Source organism: Stegodyphus dumicola, chromosome 1, assembly GCF_044657685.1.
Source record: "Stegodyphus dumicola isolate Sdum_Otavi_A_Nest chromosome 1, ASM4465768v1".
In the NCBI taxonomy this organism is placed as follows: Eukaryota; Metazoa; Arthropoda; class Arachnida; order Araneae; family Eresidae; genus Stegodyphus; species Stegodyphus dumicola.
Genome location: NC_140768.1, coordinates 294,493,882 through 294,516,779, shown reverse-complemented (window position 1 = coordinate 294,516,779; position 22,898 = coordinate 294,493,882). Strand labels below are relative to the sequence as shown.

At 31.1% G+C, this 22,898-nt stretch overlaps 1 protein-coding gene across 2 annotated transcripts in view; it reads left to right on the top strand.

Moving 5' to 3' along the window:
* The window catches only part of LOC146999593 (protein diaphanous-like), an 89,588-nt gene that overhangs the window by 35,354 nt on the left and 31,336 nt on the right, over positions 1–22,898 (top strand). For both annotated transcript variants that reach the window (XM_085808679.1, XM_085808684.1), the window contains exons 10-16: positions 129–239; positions 503–627; positions 3,815–3,931; positions 7,957–8,075; positions 12,812–12,978; positions 17,633–18,025; positions 20,353–20,467. In XM_085808679.1, coding sequence (XP_085664805.1) covers positions 129–239; positions 503–627; positions 3,815–3,931; positions 7,957–8,075; positions 12,812–12,978; positions 17,633–18,025; positions 20,353–20,467 — 1,147 coding nt within the window. The remainder of the gene's footprint in view (positions 1–128; positions 240–502; positions 628–3,814; positions 3,932–7,956; positions 8,076–12,811; positions 12,979–17,632; positions 18,026–20,352; positions 20,468–22,898) is intronic.

The following is a 22,898-nucleotide window of genomic DNA, read 5'->3' as shown; positions in this document are numbered from 1 at the left end:
TGTTATATAATTCAATATCACTTTCGCTATGCAAAGAATTGTCGAGTCCAATGTTGGACTATTAGAAAAATTTGTGTAACTGTATTTTATTCTATGTGGAAAAGTTATTTGATTTTCCTCCCTTACAGATTGCTTGCATTCAGCTGATAAATGCATTAGTTACTTCACCTGATGATTTGGACTTCCGTTTACACCTAAGAAATGAATTTATGAGAACAGGACTAATTGATGTTTTAGAGGTAAGCTAAGACCAAAATGCAATTTTTTAAAAAATTGCATTTTGGTCTTTAAAAATTTTTTTTTTCGAGACTGCAGCAATTTGCGCTAATTGTCAATTAGTTTTTATAAACTTTTATATTGAAATCTTCTTAGGATGTATTGATTTTAGGATTTTATTCTTAGGATATGTACACTTTTGAGTTTTATGTATACACACATATACATGTGTATGCAGTTCATGTTAAAATATATTATGTATTTATTTTCTGTATCAATTCTGTAGAATTTGCAAGCAGAAGGAAACCAAACTGCTGAATTAAGTATTCAGTTGAAAATTTTTCATGACCACAAAGATGAAGATTTTGATGAATTTTCACAGCGTTATGAAAATATACGTTTAGAATTTGAGTATCCTTTTCCATCATTTTCTTTTTGATTGCTTATTGAAATGGCATTAAATTATTTTGCAGATGTATTTAATTTTTATTAATTGTACTAAGCAAGTTTATTATAAAAGAAAAACAGAATCTAAAGCAAAATGAATAAACACCCTTTTTAAAAATTTTTTTTTTTTTTGTCATATCTTGTTTTGTGTAATTTCTTTAAAAGTATATATTGTATGATTGAATGTTCCGTAAAATGAGAAAGTAAATAAAAAAACAAACAAACAAAACATATAAATGCTTCCCTCAAGAGCAGAACTTGGAACCATCTTTCTTATTTGCAATTTGTGTTTATTAAATTGACTTCCTTATTATTACAACTCAAATTTTAAATATTATCATGAATATATTGTAAACTGTAGCAAGATGATAAAAAAATTACCAATGGAAACCATCTTCAAGTGATGCAGTCTTAATGCAGATCATTTAAAGTTTGCTCGTGATAAGAAGAGCTCCGAGTAAAACTATGTCTTAACGTATTTTTTCGTTTTACATATGTTTTGTCATATTAATGTTAGTAATTCATGATCACTCATAATTTTGTCAGTGACCAGACAAAAGTCCACTGGACGAAAGCACAGACGACAAAAGCCTACAAAAAAGGCGCCACTCTGATAATTGCCTACACGACAAATACCTGCCCATATTCTAGTGATATATGCCCATATTCTAGTGAAGGACTAAATTATTCAAAATTTGATGTCTCTAGGTACTGTTGTTTATTCACAGTGCAAACATACATACATTCATACAGATTCTTCATTATTTAATTTCTTTAAATATAATGCAGGGCTCTAAACCTGCAAAAGAATTACTTTCTAGGATCTTCTTAATTAGATGATCCCGAAAGTTATGTGTGGGTTTTCTGTAAATTGTATTAGGGGGAAATCTCTTAAAGATAGGACTTATATACAATTAATTTTAAAAGATGAAATTGATGAACATCTGTTTAATAATGGTGTTAAGTAAAAATTTATCAAAATTGATGCTTACTAAGAAAGTTCAAACCAAATGTTGTGCAAAAGTTTATTGCAGAAAATCTATGGATAATTCTTGCTGTCTTACAGATTAAATGTAGGACATGTTTCCAAGTGTTTGTACATGAAACGCTTTGCTTTCATTACTTTGTAAGAATTTGGAACATCAGTGGAAGTACAATCACACAGACTTTGAAACAGTAGTAGGCTAATATGTTCATCATCAGTGTATTTAGTACCGTATTTGCCAGCGTGTAAGACTCACTTTTTTTCTTTGAAAATGGGTCTGAAAAACGGGGTACGTCTTATACACCTATACTCAGTTTATTGGGAGTAACGCGATTTTTTTTTCTTTTTTCCTTGCGAAGTTTCTTTGGGAATGGGTCAGAGCTTCATAGGATGCTGTCAAAGCAGAGACAGTGGTTAAATGATTTAGGAAGTGTGTCATTAGTAATGCAATGGATCGTACAGAGGACAATTTGTTGTATGAGGACTCAGATGCGGATTTAGAAGAGGTTTCAGGGGACTCTTCACTCAGCTTTTGAGATGAGTGTCTGGGTTTTGACAAAGAAGATTAAATGGAGTTCTTTCCCAGATAGATTGGGTATTTTCAGAAAGTTTTACTTTGTATTTATATTACTTTATATTTAAAATACTGTAAATTCATTATAATGATCAGCAATAAAGTTTTATCCTTCAAAAATGTGTATAAAAAAGGGGGTGCATCTTATAGGCCAGTGCGTCTTACACGCCAACAAATACGGTATATTGATGCATCTTGTTCAAGATATTTTTATTCCAGTGAACTGAAAAGCCTTTTTACAGTGAAGGGCAAAAGCAAAGTTTATATTTGTTTATTTAAAAAAAAAGAAAAAAAAAAAGTAATTTTACAGATTATAGAGTTTTTTAAGCTTACTAAGAATACAACTGTTATGATAGTTAGCTGTTTGGTGATGGTGTATAGGAGCTTTTATGTGTTAAATCATTCTTAGCAGATCTAGTTAATGATACTTTTCCATCATGGATTTAATGCCAAGTTTGTAATTTAAATTAAGCTCAGATTTTATTTAACTTTTCATTTATGCATCTTTTTTTGGCTTTGTATTATTTTTAACTGTCTCTTCTGCAAGGACATAATTGAGTGATCAACACAATTTCTTTAGCATAAAGGTGGGTATGCTACATTTTGGGACAATTAATGAAAATGATTGCTAACACATCAAGTTGTTTTGTTGAAATATAATCCATTTTGTAGGAAGAAGTCCAGTTGGAATTTGATTTTATAATCTGATGCATGTAATTATAGATTGAGTGGCTTGCAGTAAAAAGCAAGAGAAAGATTCTTTCATACAATGCAGGTGTTGTCTAATATTGCAGTGCAATCAAAAGTGTAACTGTTCTCAACTATCTTATTAAAGTTGACTTCTATGTTCTCTAGAGTAAAATCTTATCTTGAAGCGAACCATTTTCAGACATTCAATAAACTGTAATGATAAGGATGAGTGTTCCGAAAGTTGATTTCTATGAAGCAGTTCAGAAACTCCATGAGCATGCCAAGAGACAATTAGAAGTCTAATAAGGGTAAACAATGATAAAATTGGTTTCATAGATCTTGGTCTTTCTGTCTACTCACACTCTTTATTTTTAATAATTCTGTCCTAAATTTTTGTAGATGTTATGTGTATGTTAATATTCATGCAGAAGCATTTTCTGTGTTAATAATTATATAGATGAAACTGGTTCTGACAGAGATGCTCAATATTCTTGAAGTTTGACTTCAAGAAGGATCTACTTATTTCAGTTATGTTTAAATATTTCAGTTTTAATTTAATGGAAATTACATGATAAGATTCTTTGTGACATTTAGATGAAGAGGAAATAAATCTGTATTGAAAAATTTGAGAGATTAGTTTTCTATTTGGTCCTAACTAAATGCTGTAACATTAGATTTTTTGAAGTGATAGTTTTATATTTTAATTTTCATGGAACGTATGTCCTGAAATATCTGATAAATATCAGTTTTCGATTTTCAGTAAGACACCATATGCTGTAAAAGATTTAATTAATAATATGTATTTGAGATCCCCTGGTAATAAAATGAATTCGTATAAATGAAATGTAATTTTATGTCCTTGTTTTAAGATTTAATCATGGTTTTGACTTAATTCTAAAAAGAGATATGAATGATTGCTACGAACTTATCCGGCAAACAATTTCTGAGACACCTGCTGAGAATGATTTCCTTTCAGTGCTTCAACATTTATTGTGTTTACGGGATGATGTTACTGTGAGGTAAATTGAATTTATTTCTCTTTTTTCTACAGTTTTTTAAATTGTAATAATTTTATGTTTTTCTGAAGAAACAATTTATTTTTACCAGTTTTTATGAATTTAAGGAATTAAGGGAAAGTCTGCAATTTTTTGCATTTGCTCTACTAATCATAAATGAACATTTTAATTTGGACCTTTTTGTTTTACCAGAACCATTAAAATAATTTATTTTATATTTATAAATCTATCCTACCCTTAGTGAAAAAATATTTTTATAGAATTCTTTGCTTTAAACACTGTATAATTGGAAATACATGTATAGAATAAATACTTAAGGAAACAATGCTTAGATTCACTTTTTCAAACATTGTCAATAATTTCATTGCTTTATTATGCAAAAGTATGAGCAAGTATGTTCAGATTAATTACTAGAGGCTAGTTTCTTTTTATCAATGACATGATTTGGATTTACTATTAGCTTGATGTTAAACAAAATGTATAAATCAGTAAATCTGTAAAATGGGCTGCATTGTCACTGTAAAAATTTTTTTCCAAGTGAAATATGTTATTAGTAAGCGTTTTCAATTAAAGCATATAAACTTTTTCTGGAGTTAACTATAATATTCCATATGTATGAATTTGTTTTTCATATATTGATCATAAATTTTTAGTTGTTGATAACTTGCTAAAAAATATTACTGCCGTTCCTTTAGCTTTTTCTATTGTCATTTAATTATTTGCAGAATTGCATTGTGTTAGCTTCAATATATTCTTAATAGATTAAAGCAGTTTTTCAAGCAATGAAATACAAACTATCTGCTTTATTTCAGAATTTAGAATATTGCCAGATAGTTGTTTTAATTTCTGTTCAATGAATGAAATACGTTGTAGAAGGGCAGTCAGGTACATTTAATTCATAAATCCACAATTTCTTATGCGTTGCACGAATGGAGAGGAAAGTTAGTTACTGTAATGAGAAAAATGCTACTGTAAGGGGATGTAGTTAAGCTGCTGACTTGTTATGATGGTTCTTAAATTGTACTCACTTACTTCAGAAAAGCTTTAAATTAACTTTTTATTAATATTAAATTAAGCACTTTTTTTTGGTTTTAGTGCTTTTTTCCCCCAAATCAAAGCCGCAACTAAATAAATAACTTTTTCTTTCATATCTGGAGCGTCAGATTGTGAATCATATTTCTGGAAACAGCTTTATGCCCATTAACGTAACCTTTAACCTTTGATTCACATGAGTAGAGACAGGTGCATGTCATTCTATTGGTCAGAGTTGTGAAAGGGGTAGAAAATCGCGGTATATTTCACATACTTTTACTCCCACCCACAGACTATAGAAGTTCCAACTCCCACGTGGTCATTTCATATTCACGTTTATTGCGATTATTATGATCCTTATGCTTATATTATAAGCATATATATGAATATTTATAATATATTTGCAGTAAATGCTGAAGTATATTTAAAATTTAAAAATGGGTGTGTTTTTAACACAGATTGGCTTTCTAAGAAAGAGTATTCTGAATGGCTTAAACAAAGCGAAAATAATCGCAAAGCCATGTGTTCTTGGTGTAAAACTGAAATCAACATAGCAAGTATGAGAGGGTCTGCTTTAAAGTGTCACATTGATCGTAAATAAACTTTTTTCTATTAAATTAAAAGATCTTAAAAGAAAGAAAACTCTCTTAGAAAGAGAAGTTGAAGTGCTTGAAAATAAAGCAAATGAACTTGCTAAAAATGCTGAAGTTACAAAAGACTTTAATCTTTTAAATAAATCTAATGAAATGTTAAAAACTATTTGTGAAAAAACAAACTCTCTTAAGAGATTTGGATTCTGACATTAATGAAAAGAAAGAAAAGAAAAATCAAAAATAAAAGTAATATTACTAATTGACAAGCATAAATCGTTAAAATTTAATTAATAAGCATAAATCTTTTTTTTTGTTTCTTTTTTTTTATGTTGTAAAGTACTTTGTATGAATATAAAAAATACAGTTTATTATTATTTATTTACCTTAAACTGATATTTCATCGTTAAATCTTGTGATGCAGTTTAGTTTTGCGTAGTTTTCTTCTCCCCTGTTATTGTAAACTAGTTCTATAAATTGAACTGTTATCTGCAATTAAAAAATAATTGTAATTGTTTTCGCATGGTGGAGTAATGCTGATTCTGTCTTTAAATACAGAATTTTTCGTATTTTGAATTACGGTTAAATCTCATTTTTAGTTTTAGGTTATGCAGTTGTGTATATATGTAATTAAACAGGTGCTTATTATTTTATTTCTTAAAATGTGTTTGAAAAGTGCTTATAGGTACTTATTTTTTTAACTAAAATGTGGCTACAAACCCTGGTATCTCTTTTGAGCAGAAAATTTCTCTCCACACTTACATAGATATAATGCTTGTTGGCAAGTTCTGCATTTGTATGTCTATGTAAATTGGAGAAAACTGCACAAGTAATGAAGATTTGCACCAGAAAAGTGCTTTTATCTACCTCTCAGAAGTGCTCTATGCCACCTCAGTGCACAAGCAATTCTACATATATATTCCTTTATAAAATGACCACGTAGCTTCCCACAACCCTACAATGCGACCACGTTTGAAGTCGCTTAGTTGTAAGGTCTTCGATATCATCATAATGGCAATATTTGTTTCTTCTTTACGGAATTATAGTAGCAGCAACAAAAAAAGATAAATTTCCAACCTCTGTTACTGGTTTAATACTTTGCAAATTGCACACCAGAAATGCGTGGTATGATCGCAATTCCTGTTCATTTGCCTTGAAACTGATCATTTGCATGTTCGATCAAGATGTTTTTGGGTACCAAATTTCGTCACGATCACAAAAGTCCTTCTGTGCTTCAATGTTTTTACGAAAGAGTGTATTTTGTGGAGAATTAATGACAGTAGTCAAAACAGTGTATTAAATTTACAGTGGCAAACTTCTAGTTAGTAGTTGCTTGAGCTTGATTAAAAGATGTGTTGTCTTATTAAAGATGGCACTGCAGTCTTGAATATGAATACTGCATAAAATGAATACTGCATGAATAATGAATTGCAGTCTGGCACTGCAGTTTTTGGAAATACGAATGAAGGTAGTCGGTAGACAGTCTTTATCATTCAGTATGTATGTTTAATAGTAAACTTAAGTTATGTTGAGGGAAAAATGTTCCCAAATGGCAAAAACTGCCTGTGAGATCTGGTGAAGCTTAAGTACTATTTATGTAAATCCACCACCACTAGATACTACAGAAAATTGGACTCCAAATGACTTTTCTTCTACTGAATATTCATTAGTGATGTTTCTTGAGGCATTATCTTACATAACTTATTTGATCTTCTGTGTTTTGCATTCTGCGATTTCTAGTGATAATTAAAAAAAGTATTTACAGCTTAGGATTACATGAAGAGTTTCAAATCTAAGGTTTAAACTAGCATTTCAAAATTGTCTGAGGGATATAAAGCAGTAATTTGAATAACTAAAATGAGATTTCCATTAAATGGATATTATTTTGATACATTGTCCTGTGCATATATTCATTCTCATCTCAGTGTAATGTTTGTTGTTCTGTAATAAATTTTTAGTGTAGAATAAGCGTAGTGATTAATATTAAACTTATTAAAATATTAAAAAATCCAGCATGTGTAATATGAACCATTCAATTAAATACAAATAATTGTTACTATAAAATTATTGATCTAACTGTAGACCAGTATGAGTGCCATAGATATTGGAGTTGTTTCATGATTAATGCAGTTCTGATATGGTCAATTCACTAGTATAGCATCAACGAGCAAATATGGCTTTCACAAATATTAGCATCTGCCCTTGTCCAAATTGTGTCTCAGTTACTGTCCCATGCTAATTGATTATGTGTGGTTAGATGTGTATGATTTCTATTAAAAATATCATGATGTTTTTGTATCGCTTTGAATGTATAAAACAGTGGGAGTATTGAAAAATGCAAAACCAAGAAGTGTATAAATTTTTATTGCATATTTTTTATAAATTTTTGCTGTATTTTATGCATAGGTCAGCATATTACAGATTAATAGAAGAATGCATTTCTCAAATAGTGTTACATAAAAATGGCTGTGATCCAGATTTCAGGCATACAAAGCGATTTAAAATTGATGTAGAACCTCTTATTGGTAAGTTTTATTGTTGTTTTTATAACTATGCACTTTTTTTTCTTTTATGTGTGCTTTTTAAGTTGTCTATTGTATTTATCAAAAATACACTCATGTCCATAAATTAAGGATAATTCAAAATCAGGCAAAGGAATAGTTAGAAGCAAAACAAATTTGACATATTTGTAAAGCTTATTTATTAAACAAAAGGTAAAGAGCAAAAAAAGATGCTATACGTTTGATATTATTAAAAAAATTAGCAATTTTTTTCTCCCTGGAGCAAATTACAAAAACACCTATTTACAAAAAAACAATATTACATAGTTGGTATGATTGTTAATACATTGTATGTCTCCCAGACAATGCAATACAGTCCGTACAATGCCTACGCATGCTGAGTATCAAATTATCGATCTGATCTTGGAGGATATTACACCACTCAAAAAGCAATGCTCTCCGAAGTTCCGGTAGACATGTAGCAGGAGGTTGACGGGCTGCAACTCGTTGGCCAAGCATGTCCCACACGTGCTCTACTGGATTCAAGTCCGGTGAGAATGCTGGCCAGTCCATATGGGTGATATCCTCCGATTGAAGGCATTCGCTTACAATGTTTGCACAGTGAGGACGGGCGTTGTCATCCATAAACACAAATTGTGCGCCCATGGCGCCCCGAAACAAACGTACATGTTGTTCCAGAATGACATCCCGATAGATTTGGCTTGTCATGGTTCCAATTTGAATATGCAGGTCAGTTCTGCAACCCAGAATAATTCCACCACAAACGAGCACTCCTGCACCACCGTGACGGTGTCGTTCAATGATGTTTTCTTGGTGCTAACAGGTACCTGAAGCTCTCCATATGAAAGTCCGGCGAGAATCAGACTGCAAGTTAAACCTGGACTCGTCGGAAAACATCACACAAGCCCACTGTTGCGGTGTCCACAATGCATGCTTGCTCTCTACTCCATGCTAACCACAGGTGACAATGAGTTGCAGTAAGTGGAACGCATCTGACAGGTCTACGAGCATATTGACCAATCTGCCCTAAGCGTCTATACACGGTCTGCCTTGAAATTGTCGTACCAGTGGCTAAAGAGAGCTGACGAGACAGGTCTGAGGCTGTGCTCCGCCTGTTTCTTTTGGCAGTAACTGCCAAATACCGGTCCTCATTCGGCGTTGTAACTCTAGGCGACCTGTGCTGTAACGTCTACTCACATTACCATCATTTTGGAATCGTTGCCAAAGCCTGGAGATGACACTCTGGGCAATTCCAAATTCGTCTGATACTTTCAGTTGAGTACGCCTACATTTGAGACGGCCGATAATTCTACAATGTAAAAAATCATCCAAATGCGTCCTTTGTGTCATAACTATTCGGTTATTGCACTGAAATGCTTATAAAGCGCCTGCGAACAATTTTACTTCTTTGCCTGTATCACTCTCTTACACTCTCGTCATTGTGACATGCCATCGGTGTCATCTGGTTACTTCCTGAAATTTGCATATGATCTTGAAGATGTGTGTAGTAATTTTACAGGTGATATATTTATTTTAGAATTCGATTTCTGCGTAACTCCAAATTATCCTTAATTTATGGACATGAGTGTATATAAAGGATACCTTCACTAAGTCTTTATTTTTAGTATAACTGGTAGAATTTCTTTTGCATGTAATAAATTCTTTTATAACAATTATTTTTCTGTCATAAGAGTTTAAGTATTTTATTGTAATATATAAAAATTTCAGTTAGAGGAAATTAAGTGTGCACATTGTAAAGACCTTTTTCAATTTCTCCCCACAATTGATTTTTAGATAATGTGGCTCTTGTTCTTTTGAACAATATAATTTTTCTAATATTGGCATACTGAGATCTTATAAACACCATCCATTTGAGTTGGGTTGGGATATTTTTACTAGTGGATTCCAAGTCATTGTAATTTTTAAGAAAGGAAAGAGCCTTGCTAAAACAAAACAAAACAAAACAAAAAAACAAACAAACAAACAAAAAAAAAAAAAAAAAAAAAAAAACTGCAAGCTTTATTTGTCACATCTTCCCATCTCTTATCTCATTAGGCTTGTTTTTTAGCTTATGGCCTGTATGCATATAGTGAGTTTGCTCAATTTTACCATCATTTTAATCGTGACAAGTGGTTTCATTGCATATATCAGTCTGATTAGGAATATTGGTAGAAATTTCGATTCTTCTTGATTTCTCACCAAAAAGCTGCAAAAAAGTATTTATGTGGCAATTCATGATGTCACCAAAGTGTAATTATGTGTTTATCTAAGTATGTGTGTAGCATCTCCCATCTCATCATCTATGGCATCATGTGTCTCTTTTTCATTTTAGGATTTTGGTGCCAAAACAATCTGAATTCATGCTGTTTTCTGATTCCCCCCCCCCTAAATAAAACAGACTGCTGTATACATAGGGAGAAAAATGAGGGGGAAAAAAGGGAAAACTGTATGTATGTCTTGTTTGGAGGAGGAAGAATGTAAAAGATAAATAAATAAATAAAAATATGGCAATATTGGATGCATCATTAAAATAGGCATGAAGATAACCAAATACATGGTTCTGTCCAAAGTCGGGAACAAGTTTTATAGCCTTTCAATCTCTTCCTTAATTTAGAATTAAAAAAAAAAAAAAAAGAAAGCTATGAATATGAAATTAATTTGAAGATTGAATAATTAAGGTTTTAAATATGACTGAAACACAGTAAAAGTTTGACTGTCCTGCATTCAACTTAATTAAAATATTTCTGAATTTTAGAAACTTTTTCAATGAAAAATTAGGCAAATCATAGACTTGCAAAGCCATATACTACTACTACATTGAACCTTACAACCTAAAATCAGAATGCAATTATGTGGCTGTCTTTCAGAAAGCATTGATCTCCCTCTCACACACTGTTTTATTTGTACTTTAAACCGGACACTCTTTTATAGAAACAGAAGTGGGGAGTCAGTATACCATGGGAACGTATGAGAGATTACAAAATTCACCACAGGCACTGAATATATTTATTGCAAGACTGGCCAGAATGTATAATATCAACAAGTTTTGATTTTTCTATTGCCTATTTTCTACATGCAAAAAGTGTCAACAAATAGTGTGATTTAATGCATATAATGGATAAGCATAACACTGCGACCTTGGTTAATGAAACAGCATGCAGTGGAGTATTTTCAAAATTGTGGGATTATGGTATGAAGGAAATGGCACATTAGTGGGTGCAATATTATATGCAGCTTATTTTGAAATTTGTTAGACAATGGCAGTGTAGGATTAAAAACTGTGAGAAGTGATTTTTCTATGTTATATTCATTTCTTGTGTCTATAGATTATTGAACTGAATATGGAACGATCTATTTCTTTAAACATCTACTAAAAATAATGTTTGTAAATTAGGCAGTATCTCCATCAGCTTTCACATTTGATGGGATTTCATATTTAGATAAAATATTTTACTTTCATATGTTACCAAAATACGTCAAATTTTATGTCTTGAATGAACTCCCTCCAAAATATTACATAATTTCTAATATTCAATCTTTTGATATTCAAGTTAATAGCAAATAAGGTGACTGTTTTAATAACTTTTGATCAGAAATTTCTCTTTCCATTCATTTGGCTTTTCTACCATGAAATGCACTTTTTATACATTCAACTGCCCAAAGTTTTCAGGTATTTAATGTTTCCTGCACTTTAGTGATAGTCCAGCTTTTACTGTGCATGAACTTTTAGTTTGTTTTGATGATATGTGAATCTGTATAATTAGTTCTATGTGTGTATAATTTTTAAAATAAAATTTATATACCTTTACATTTGTAAATAATAATATTGGAAATACATAAAGTGCAAAATATTCTATAGAAGTACATTAAATTTGCATATATGTGATTAGTGTAATGGAAAGCATAGGAAAATTGTAGTCACATGCATAAATTTGTTTTTAACGATAAATATCAGCTAATTATTATGTGTAAATGTATATTTATGATTAAAATAATCTTCAAGAATTTTAAAATAAAGCCATTAAGGTGTCAGGCCTCTAAACCTTAAATTTTCCAGGAGGCCGTGAAATAAATATTTTCTTGATTATAATTCTAAAATGACACTCCCACATTGTACTGTGACATTTTCTTTCAATATATATATTAACTTAAAATTATCTGGGTTCATTTAAAGACACATTCTATCTATTGGAAAGTATCATGACATACATGTTTGAACTTGCATACATCTTTGCTCTTTAGAGGGTTAATCAAAACAGTCTAGTACAGTCTTAGTGTAGCAGTTCCCAATCTTTTCTGTTTGAAGAAACACTTAGCACCTTTGATGATTTTTTAGATTTTGAATTATAACTAACATCATACTAAAACTCACTTGATTTGTGCTTGGTACACAAATTTTAAGTGGTAATTTCCCAGTATGAAAATGACTAGAATCTATTTCTCATCATGTGATCTATACAAAGAATCAGATTACATGAAGAAGGTTACCTGGTTGGTTTTATTAGTTATGCTGCTATTGACTTTTATTGTTTTGTGTAACAAAGTTAGTGGTAGCAACTTTCTTTCTTTCTCTGCCTTAATCAAGCATCACCATTTAACATTTTCAGCTTTTATCAGGTATTTTACTGCTTTCTCTTCATGCTGATGCCTGATAGTCACTGAGCAAATATTGTAGATTATTTTTATGATTTGTATCTGCAATCTATTTCTTTCAAAAAATTTTTTAAAATTATTTTCAGAAACTATTGTTGATAAATCTAAGCAGGAAGATGAGCGGATATCAGATGAGCTTAGTAAAAAGCTAGAAGATGCTCTTACGGCCAAACAAGAGTCAGAAGCAAAATTAGCCCAAGTTGAAAGCCGACTTCGAGAATACGAAACCGTAATATCTGAAGTTCGAAAAGGGGTGAGTAAATCTTTTTTTTTTTTTTTTTTCTTTTACCATTAATCAAAAGATGTAATTGCATGTTTCAGTTCAAGTTCATTTTCTTATAATATTTGATATATGTTTGTGCTGGCCATTGTTCTGTGGGTGTTATTAAATTAATTTGCCAAACTATTCAATATATTAATCTTAGTTATGTAATATACTAATTTGTGTAAATTTATTATATGAATAAGTGTTTATCTGTTCTATATTCTTTGTATTACTGAGCGCACCAGTGGCCAATTGGTAAAATCACTAAGAACTAGTAGTTTAAATGCCGTAATCTAAAAAATCCAATCGAAACTATCCTTCTGTTACTTTTGAGGCTCTGGAAAATGCTTGTTTTTGTTTTCACCTGTCCAAGGTTCATAAATTGGAATGAAATGGATATGAGGAGTTAATATAAGTTTAATCATATTTTATCAATGTTAATTTAATTAATGTTAATTTAATTAATGTTAATATCAGTCCACAGATTAGAAAAAGGTTTGCAAATTTATCTTCTTACTCTTCGGATTTAGTCATCTGTGTGCAATAGTCGATAGTGCTGGCAGGCATAATGGGAAAAATAAGGATTGCATGAAAAATTATTAATGAGTATTGAATTTCCATTAAGGGAAGGTTTTGTTTAGAGGAAAATTTTGCTAATCGACTGTATTCCAAGTTATGTTTTTTATTCTTCATGCATTATTTCTTAATTTTTTGCTGAATTGTGCAAGGGAACATGTTAAAAAATTGCTCTCAGATTGATGGAAGACCAAAAAGCCAAATGATGTAAGTTGGCAAAAATTACAGCAGTTAGGAACTGTAAAATATTATTCATGTATTAAAATTATTTGATGTATTAATAACTTATCACTAAACAACTAATTTCCTTTAGATACTTTTCTGTTAACAAGCCACCGATTTCCAAGTATGTGCCAAGTGTCAAATGTGATAGCCTGTGTATATTTTGTTATAAATAACTGCAGTGATGACATTGCGAATAAATGAGAAGGATGAACAGCAATTCGGAAATTTTCTGTCCTAGATTTACAGGTGCTTAAGCAAATTAATAGGCAGCTGCCGCATATGGCATGGCACTGGCGTTACTGTTTATTATTGAATTCATTTCCATAAACTACATGAAAAGATGTACATGTTTTTAAAAATGTTTATAAAATTCACTGTTTTATGCCTGTTACATAATCTGAAATTGATTTCATAAAATCTATTTTCTATTTTTATATTTATCTCTATTTTTTATATGTTCTGGATTTAATAAAATGCTCATTCTTTTTCACAAAGCTTTTTGTTTCATTAGAGGTACCTGGTGAGTCAGATTTTGTTCCAGAGCATATATCTGGCATTAATTGGCATCCCATTAATGAAAGTACACTATTTTAAATTAAAATGTTATGTTTCTACTTATTTGTTTTTGGCTTGAACATAAAGCTTTTAATACACACAAATTAAAATAAAGGTGGATAGTGTAAAGAACAATATATTCCTTATACATATGCAAAGTATTTAAAATAAAAATGCCATTTTGATATGTTGTGTTTGATTTATTTGCTATGTACTTTCATAGGGCAGAATATTTCAGACTTATGATATGTCCTTAATAAGAGTAAGCATGAATGTTTCTGAACAGGAAATGTAAGAAAGATTTGTGTAACATGTGTAATACTTTGAAAACCAGTGTTTTGAATTGCAATGAATCATTTATAGCAAACCTATACAATGTGTCAGTAATAAATGAAGGCGCTGGTGACTTTTTGAACTAGAGCATAAAATTCATTAAATAATTATTATTAAATCTGGGAGTATTAGGGGGGACAAATCTGAACAGCTGAAACAAATTCCTAAACAGGTTATATTGAAAAACCTTTTTAAATTTTGCTTGGTTATCATTTGTTACATTTTCATTCTTGCAAAAATTAGGTAGTGATCCTGAAATAAATCTGTTATTAAATTAGGAAAAAATAAAGAACAAAAACTGCATTTGAGAATTTTATTTTAACCTGTGAGGAAATGTTTAACTGAAATACTGTATTTCTGAAATACTATATTAAACAACATTTATTGGCTACATTTTGATCGCTTTATTCGCTTTCCTGTTTGAATTCCATGTTGATTTCCTGTTGATAATTATTCACTTTCTTGTAGCTACTCAGCAAAAATGGGGGGGGGGCAAGGCCTAATTTACACAAAGGCATTCTGAATTTCCTGTTGATTACTTATTCACTTTCTTGTAGTTATTCAGAACAACCATGGAGGGGGGACAAGGCCTAATTTACATGATGGCAAACAGGATATGTAACCGAGAGAACCTCCAAATCCTGTATAATACCTTCACTTTCAGGGAACCTCCAAAATTCTTCTATAATGTTTAAAATATGTAAAATTTTTCAATTCTAGGTTTATGTAAAATTAAGAGGAGGAACAAAATTTTTAATTTCTTGTTTTATTGTTTCTCTTTTCCAACTCTTTTACGCTATCATTTGGCATCTGATATCATTTAGCTAAGTTTGGATTTGCTAACTTGCACAGGCTGTATCTTCAACCATTATATTTGAAGCTCATGTTGTGACATGAATATTTTTTCTAGTGTGGTCATGTATTTGAATATTAAAATTGTCAGCAGTTTAATTGCGTTATTTTAGACTTATACCTGTAATTAATTAAGTAAAATTTGCAATAAAACCACTAAAAATTCTTTAGAGTTTTCTCTCTATCGAATTTTTTTTCATCCTAGAGATGGGGGGGGGCAGGAATAATTTAAAATGTACAATGTTTGTTCAAAAGGGAAGACCAAACTGTTTACACTGTGCACCGATAGCTGCAGGTAGAATACCTTGGTCAGTGTGTACATCTAGCAGTATCTTGGTAAACATATTGTCTTTTATTAGGTTCTGAGATATGCTTTAGTTGTAGAGTATTGTGCGTAAACTACTTATCATATTAGCAGAGTTGATGAACAATATGTCTGTGAAATTTTGCGTAAAACTTTCATGGAAACATTCCAGATGCTTAACCAAACAAACGTACAGGAATGATTACATGAGCTGAGCGCAGTGCTGTGATTGGTTTCAGCATTCTCAGGAAGGCAGAAATTCAGTTGCCTTAAGATCTAAGGACTGGTCAATGTTCATCGACATATGACCAACATTCAGAGTGTCTGCACTGTAATTTGTCAAAAGTGGCCAGAGGATTCTAACACAACTGAGAGATGCTATGCATATGAAGAGCCCTGAAATATGGGATAATCAGTCATAGATGTTGCATCATGATAATGCTCTAGCTGATGCATTATTCCTTGTTACCTAGTTATCTGACAAAACATTGCAATTTTATTGTATCCCACCCATTATTTTCTACATAATTGGCCTTGGAAGACTTTTTTTTTTCTTCCCCAAACGTTAAACCACTTTGATTTTGTTTTCACTCCATAGAAGAAATTTAGGAAAATGTAGTGAGAATATTATGTGCTGTCATTTTCAGCAGGCATTCCAAGAATAAGAGAAATAATGACAATGATGTATTGACAGTAGAGGGGAATAATTTGAATGGGTTAACTGGTTGAAAGTTTATATAATAAGCAATAAAGAAAAAGCAGCAACAGTTCAATCTTAATTTTAACAGTCATCGTATAAGTTTGCATTTTGCATACAACGTAGTAAGCTGAAACCATGGGGGGGGGGGGGCGAGAGAAAAAGGCAAAGCATATTTTTTGTTTAAATAGCTTTAAATGATTTATTTGATTATGGCACAGTTTGCTAGGTCTGTCTACCTAAGAGGAGGGATGCTTTCGTGGAGACCTGTGCAGACTTTCTAAGGGAAACTTACTTTGATCCATGTTACACATGGGAAAAACTACAAAAACACCCTTGCTTATAATCTGTTCGCCTGGTATTGAACCCAGGTCAAACTACTGGTGTTCAGCAACTTTACCATTCAGCTGCTGATGGACCATGGTTTAAATGGAAAACTAGCAAGTTATTTAATTATTTCACAAAGTACTTTATGTAATTTGCACCAATAATATCTCTTACATTGAAAAAACTGAAAGAGAGACCTTTATAAAACATTTTACCCCATGCTTCCAGTTTTGTAAATTGAGCTTTAAATATGATTTCTAGTTCATTAAAGGAAATTCAGCAGGAAATATATTTTAGATATATACCAAGTGATGATAACATCTTGGCTAGGTAGTTTTGTCCCCAGAGAGTAATTGTTTTGATGCATACTTTTGACTTTGTGAAAACTGTTTATAGGTATAGATTTCGTATGTAGAAATGTGTAAAATATACAGAGGAATTTAACTGTAATTTAAGGGTAGTTATATAAAAAATTTTATTTAATATTATATGTCATATGAAATTTTATAAATCAGTTATAAAGTTATTATAGATACATAGAAGTATAATTTTAAAATCTTTATATATTACAGCTAGGCTATGTGTTAAAAAGTAATTTAACTAAAGTAGAATTTTTATTAATCTTAACATTTCAGGTGCTTATTAATTTTTTATTTATTAAAATTTTTTTATTAATTTAATATTTATTATAAATGTTTAAATGCCTTGCCTTTATTTTGATAACACCTTTGCATGTGTTATCAAAATATTTAATTGGTGTTATTTGTTTGCAGGGTAAGCTTCCACAGCTACCTTCAGGATTATCAGCTTCAACTGGCTCCATTCCTCCTCCACCACCTCCACCCCCTCCAGGAGGTAGTATGCCCCCTCCTCCTCCACTAATGCCTGGATGCGGTGGCCCACCACCACCTCCTCCTATGCCTGGGTCTGGACCACCTCCTCCACCTCCTATGCCTGGTATGGGGCCACCTCCACCACCACCGCCTCCTGGATCTGGCCCACCACCTCCTCCTCCTCCGCCTGGTCTAGGAGGTATCAGATTTCCTCCGCCTCCTATGGGAGGTCTTTCACCAAGCCTACCATCCTCTAATATATTGCCATACGGAATGCAACCCAAGAAAAAATATGTCTTAGACACACCTTTAAAACGTGCCAACTGGAAAAAGGTCTGAAAATGCAGAATACAGTGCTTTATGTAAAATTTTAACATGTGTTTATAAATCTTTATTTCTGTGCTTAAACATGAAGTAATCGTAATCAAATTGAACATTATATTGACTAGTTTGCATATAAAATAGCCATTTTTAAAAATTTCTTTTTTAGCCATTGATTGTAAATAATGGACGTTTTCTTTTTTAACACAGTACAGTAAATTATTTGAAAGCAGGTGACATGAATATCTCCAGAAAGAGCTTTTCCTATGTCTGCTTTCAATCTTTGTTGAATTCTGTTGCAAAATGATTTAAAATAAGTTCTTAAGTTTTTTTTTTTTTTTTTTTTTTTAATGCTTGCTTCTTTGTTTAGTTGAGAATGGAATAATTTAGGTGAAGCAAGTTAAATGATAAAACTGTATTTGAAAGTGGCTTTTGCATGGAAGAAGTATATGTTGATGGATGGTTGTTCTTATGAAAAATTTTTATTTCTTGAATGATAAGAATTGCACATCATTACTGACAATGCTAAACTTATAATTATTGTGGAAGCTGACTTGTTACTTACCATGGGGTACTTTACAAAAGACTCACATCATTACTGTTATAACTTACTACTTTTTCATACTAGTTAGTTTCAAAAGCTTGCTGTGAGTTTATCATGAGCTAATGAAAGTAAATAAATTACATTATTTCAGGCCTATCACATTCTTGATCACTAGGTACATGGCAATTTTCTTTATGTATCAAATGAAAAATCCATCTATTTAAGAAAAGAGCAGGCCAGTGCTTAAATGTTGATAAAATTCCTAAGCTCTTTTTTACAGAACCCCTCATCCCAGAAGTGTAGGTAATGTTGTGAAATGCCCAGCTGCAGTAAGATAGCTTCCCTGCAAAGCGGGTTTAGAGTTGCCAGAAAGTGGCAAGAAAAGGCAGGGTTGCCAGATTTGTCACAAAATCACCTATTTGGTGACAAAATTGGCGATATGCTACAGATGGAGCGAGAACATTCTAGAATGAATTATTACCAGTTTCCCCCAGCTCTGTAAGCTCTGTAAAGCTGCCTGTATGCAGAGTAGCAGTGTGTCATAAGAGAATATGTTGAGTTCAGATTTTAGCTCGAAAGCAATCAACCGAGTCAGAAGCTGTACCTTAGAGCTTTGCCTTGAAGCTGTATGCAATGTTATAGCCTAATAGCCGAAGGCTATGTTTCTAATTGTTTCAGCATGTTTATCATAATTTTTCGATGGCTGTAAACTTTGGAACTCTACTGTGTAATGCTGATGAATAAATTGTGTTTTGAATCTTCATCAAGAGTTATCACTGCTCACTCCAAAATCCATGAGCCTGTAGAATGCAACAGCATGAGATAATGGGGTACATTATTTGTTCTATCTAAATTATTTTAAACATAACCCTTATTTCTACATGATATCATCTAATCGTATATCAGATAAAATTGTTGGCAATTCACTTTCTCCTCTTAACTTTCTTCATCTGTTTCTTAATTAGCACCTGGTTTGTCTGTTGAAATTAAATGAAACTGCTTCAATCTGCAGTTAGATATTGCACATCAAAGGGAAATCCCATGCCCCAAAAATTTGTGCGACTGCTTGCTGAGAAATCTACTCACTCTAAAATAGCTCCAAGTACCATCTTTGAAATTTTCTGCCTTGGTGATATGATGTTTGGTTTTTGCACTGCAGCCCTTGGTTTGACCTCCGAGATTATTTGCCAGCCTCAAGAGCACTAACAGCATTAGTGCAGTTACCACTTGGAGATGGTATTGCTAATTTATAGGAGGAAAGCAGGCTAATATTGAGTCCCGACAATTGACATTACTGCCTATTGGTATAAAATTGTTAAAGCTCAGATTGACCTGTATAGGGGTTGGTGAAGATATATATACCTGTATAGGGGTTGGTGAAACAAGAATTTTTATCTTTACAGATCTGAATTTTTTATATCTAACCATACAAAAAAACTGAATTTGATTAATTATAAAATACTGCATGGTTATTATGTGCATGTTAGTAGTTAGGTAAAAAAAAATTAACTTATCATATTTTATTAATTATTTAAAGGTTCTTAAGAGCTGAAAAAATGTGGTGCTAGAGATTAAAAGGGTAAAGAATTCTGTATTTGACATTTCTGTGTTTTGTAGAAAAAATCAGCATACTTTTTGCACCTGGTAAAGAATGAATGCAAAATGTTTATATTTCAGAACTCTTTAAATAAGTACATGAACATTTATTTTAAATATTTGAGATTATTTCTTTTTTTCATCTTATAATAATGTAAACTGTGTTGATAAATTTAATGAAAAGGATTTTTTTTAATAGATTCCACCTCAGAAATTATCTGATAAAGCATTCTGGGTTTCTGTTCATGAAGAAAAATTAGCTAGTGATGATATTTTTGAAACATTATCATCTAAGTTTTGTTCTAAACCTCAAGGTAAAATACTATGTTGTATGTTTTTTTTGTTTTGTTTTTTTTTTGTTTTTGTTTCAGTGAAATGTTTATTATATTAATTTGTGTAAGTGGAGCATTTTTTTTTTCCATTATTGTTTAATAGATAGTAGTTAATTCCTTAGTAATCTGTTTGTCATAGATTTGTAGGAATTTTTGTATTGTATAAATTAATTTCTTTTGTATATTTTAATAAAAACCACTTTTAGATGTATACTTTTTTATTGTGCTTATTTCTAATAAACAAAGCCTTTAAAAAATTAATAAATAATTTTAAAGTACCATATTTATTTGTATACATCCTTTTTTTAAAATTAATTTTTGCATACAAAAACAAGATGAGAAAATTATGCAAATAATTTAATATTCGAAGGACATGGTTAAGTGCATAAAAAATTTATGCATTTACTATAACTTACAATTTACAGATAAACTGTTGGTAACTATGATAATATTATTTACTTAAAAGAAACCTACATTTCAGTAAGAATACATAGTAATATTAACAGTATGATAGCTAATAAGTTATTTTCATTTCTGCTTCCCTGTATTTTGAACATTGCCCACTTTTATTGTTGTTGACAGCTCACAGGCCTCAAAGCATTCATTGCTTTGAGGCCTGTGAGCTGTCAACTACAGCTTGCAAGCCATTGCCTTCATCTGTATTATCATTGTCATTGTCTTTGTAACGGTTCAGTCTATCTTGTTTCATGCAGTGGTATTCAGAACCATTAAGAACATTAGATATCCCTGCTTTCTTGTAGATCTTCACTATCATTACTTTATCAATCAGAACCCACACACTTAAAATCCATGAGCAAGTGATTTAGATGAAAGCAACAACTATGTGGATGAATTCATTGTGAAAATTTAGGGCAGCTCACTTTCTGAATTGAATGCTTTGAAGAAGAGAAAAATTGCACAAATATTAAAAAAAAAAAAAAAAATTCAGAACCTTGTTCTAAAAAGCTAGAGGGGGATATGTGAGTACATATGGTATATATATTGAGATTTAGTACTTATTACTTCATACAAAATATAGTATTTTAAAATTGTGTTGTAAATAGTGTATCGTCAGCTATATTTTTTTGTATATGAGTATTTCAAAAATTGCATGTGTAAAATATCTCTTGAATGATTGATTGTAGACTAACTGATGATTGATATACAATAAATGGGCCATCGGATTATGAAAATTTTTATGACGTGATTACCTGCTATTAAAAATTACAATTTTGATATAGGCTCTATGGAAACAGAGTTTTCATCAAGGAAACTTTTTGGTCGTTTGGAGAGGGAGGCAGGTTCGTCCTTATCTGATCAAAATTATTCTGAGATATCATTAATTAAAATTTTTGGGGGAAATGAATAAGCATTGGTAAATCACGTAAAGGAGTAATAATTTTCAGATTAATGGAAGGTATTTTTTTAGTAAATAAGTGTTAATTTAAAAACCTTTATTTTAAATCAACATTTGTAAAAATACTGAAATCTGAAATTCTGTGTTTAATGAAATTCACTTTTTGTATGACCCCTATATTGATAGTGCTGTGCTTTTGTTTCCTTAAGCTTATGTCATCTAATTTATGACAAAAAACAAGTTGTTTTGGGGAAAGTGGTTTAAATTTGCATATTACTTATTTTCTTTTCCTGAGGAACAAATTATTAATTGAAACTTTCTTTACAGAGAATTAAAATTTTGAATATTTTTACTGGAATATTAAAAATTTTTAAAGGGAGTAATATGAACTAAATTTCCGAACTTTATTTGATTCATTTCTTCAAATAAAATTATGAATCTGCTGCCAGTTGCTTTTTTTTGGGGGGGGAGAGGAGGGGAGACACTTTTTTTACATGTCATCCATTTGAATACCCAAATGTATTAGTTTAACCTTTCTGTAAAATACATTAAACTGGGGGAAAAAAAAAAAAAAAAAAAAAAACACAAACTTTTTAGGTTTATATATATATGGCTATTCTTGTGAAATCCAGAATCATGGTTTATTTAAAAAATTACTTTTTATAGAATGTGTCACACTGCAACCTACATCTTTTTTGTTTAATTGATTTGTTTCCTTACTTCTTTAGACATGTAACTCTCGTTATTTTTGTGTTAATTGTTATATATACTAATTGATAATTGTTATATATACTACAGTCAAAAGTCGTTAATCCGGACTCGTCGGGACTTCGGCGATTCTGGATTATCGATTTTTCCGGATTATAGATCATCAGTTTAAATCTGGTAAGATGGCATGCAGAAATTATAAAATTAAAAATATGAAACTGTAATTTATGAAATAAAGAACAATTATGATCTAAGGGGTATCAAAATTTACAAAAAAAAAAAAAGCTTAATATTTATTTGTTTACTTTATTAAACATTTCTTTCAATGTAAGTTTAAGTTGCTCCATT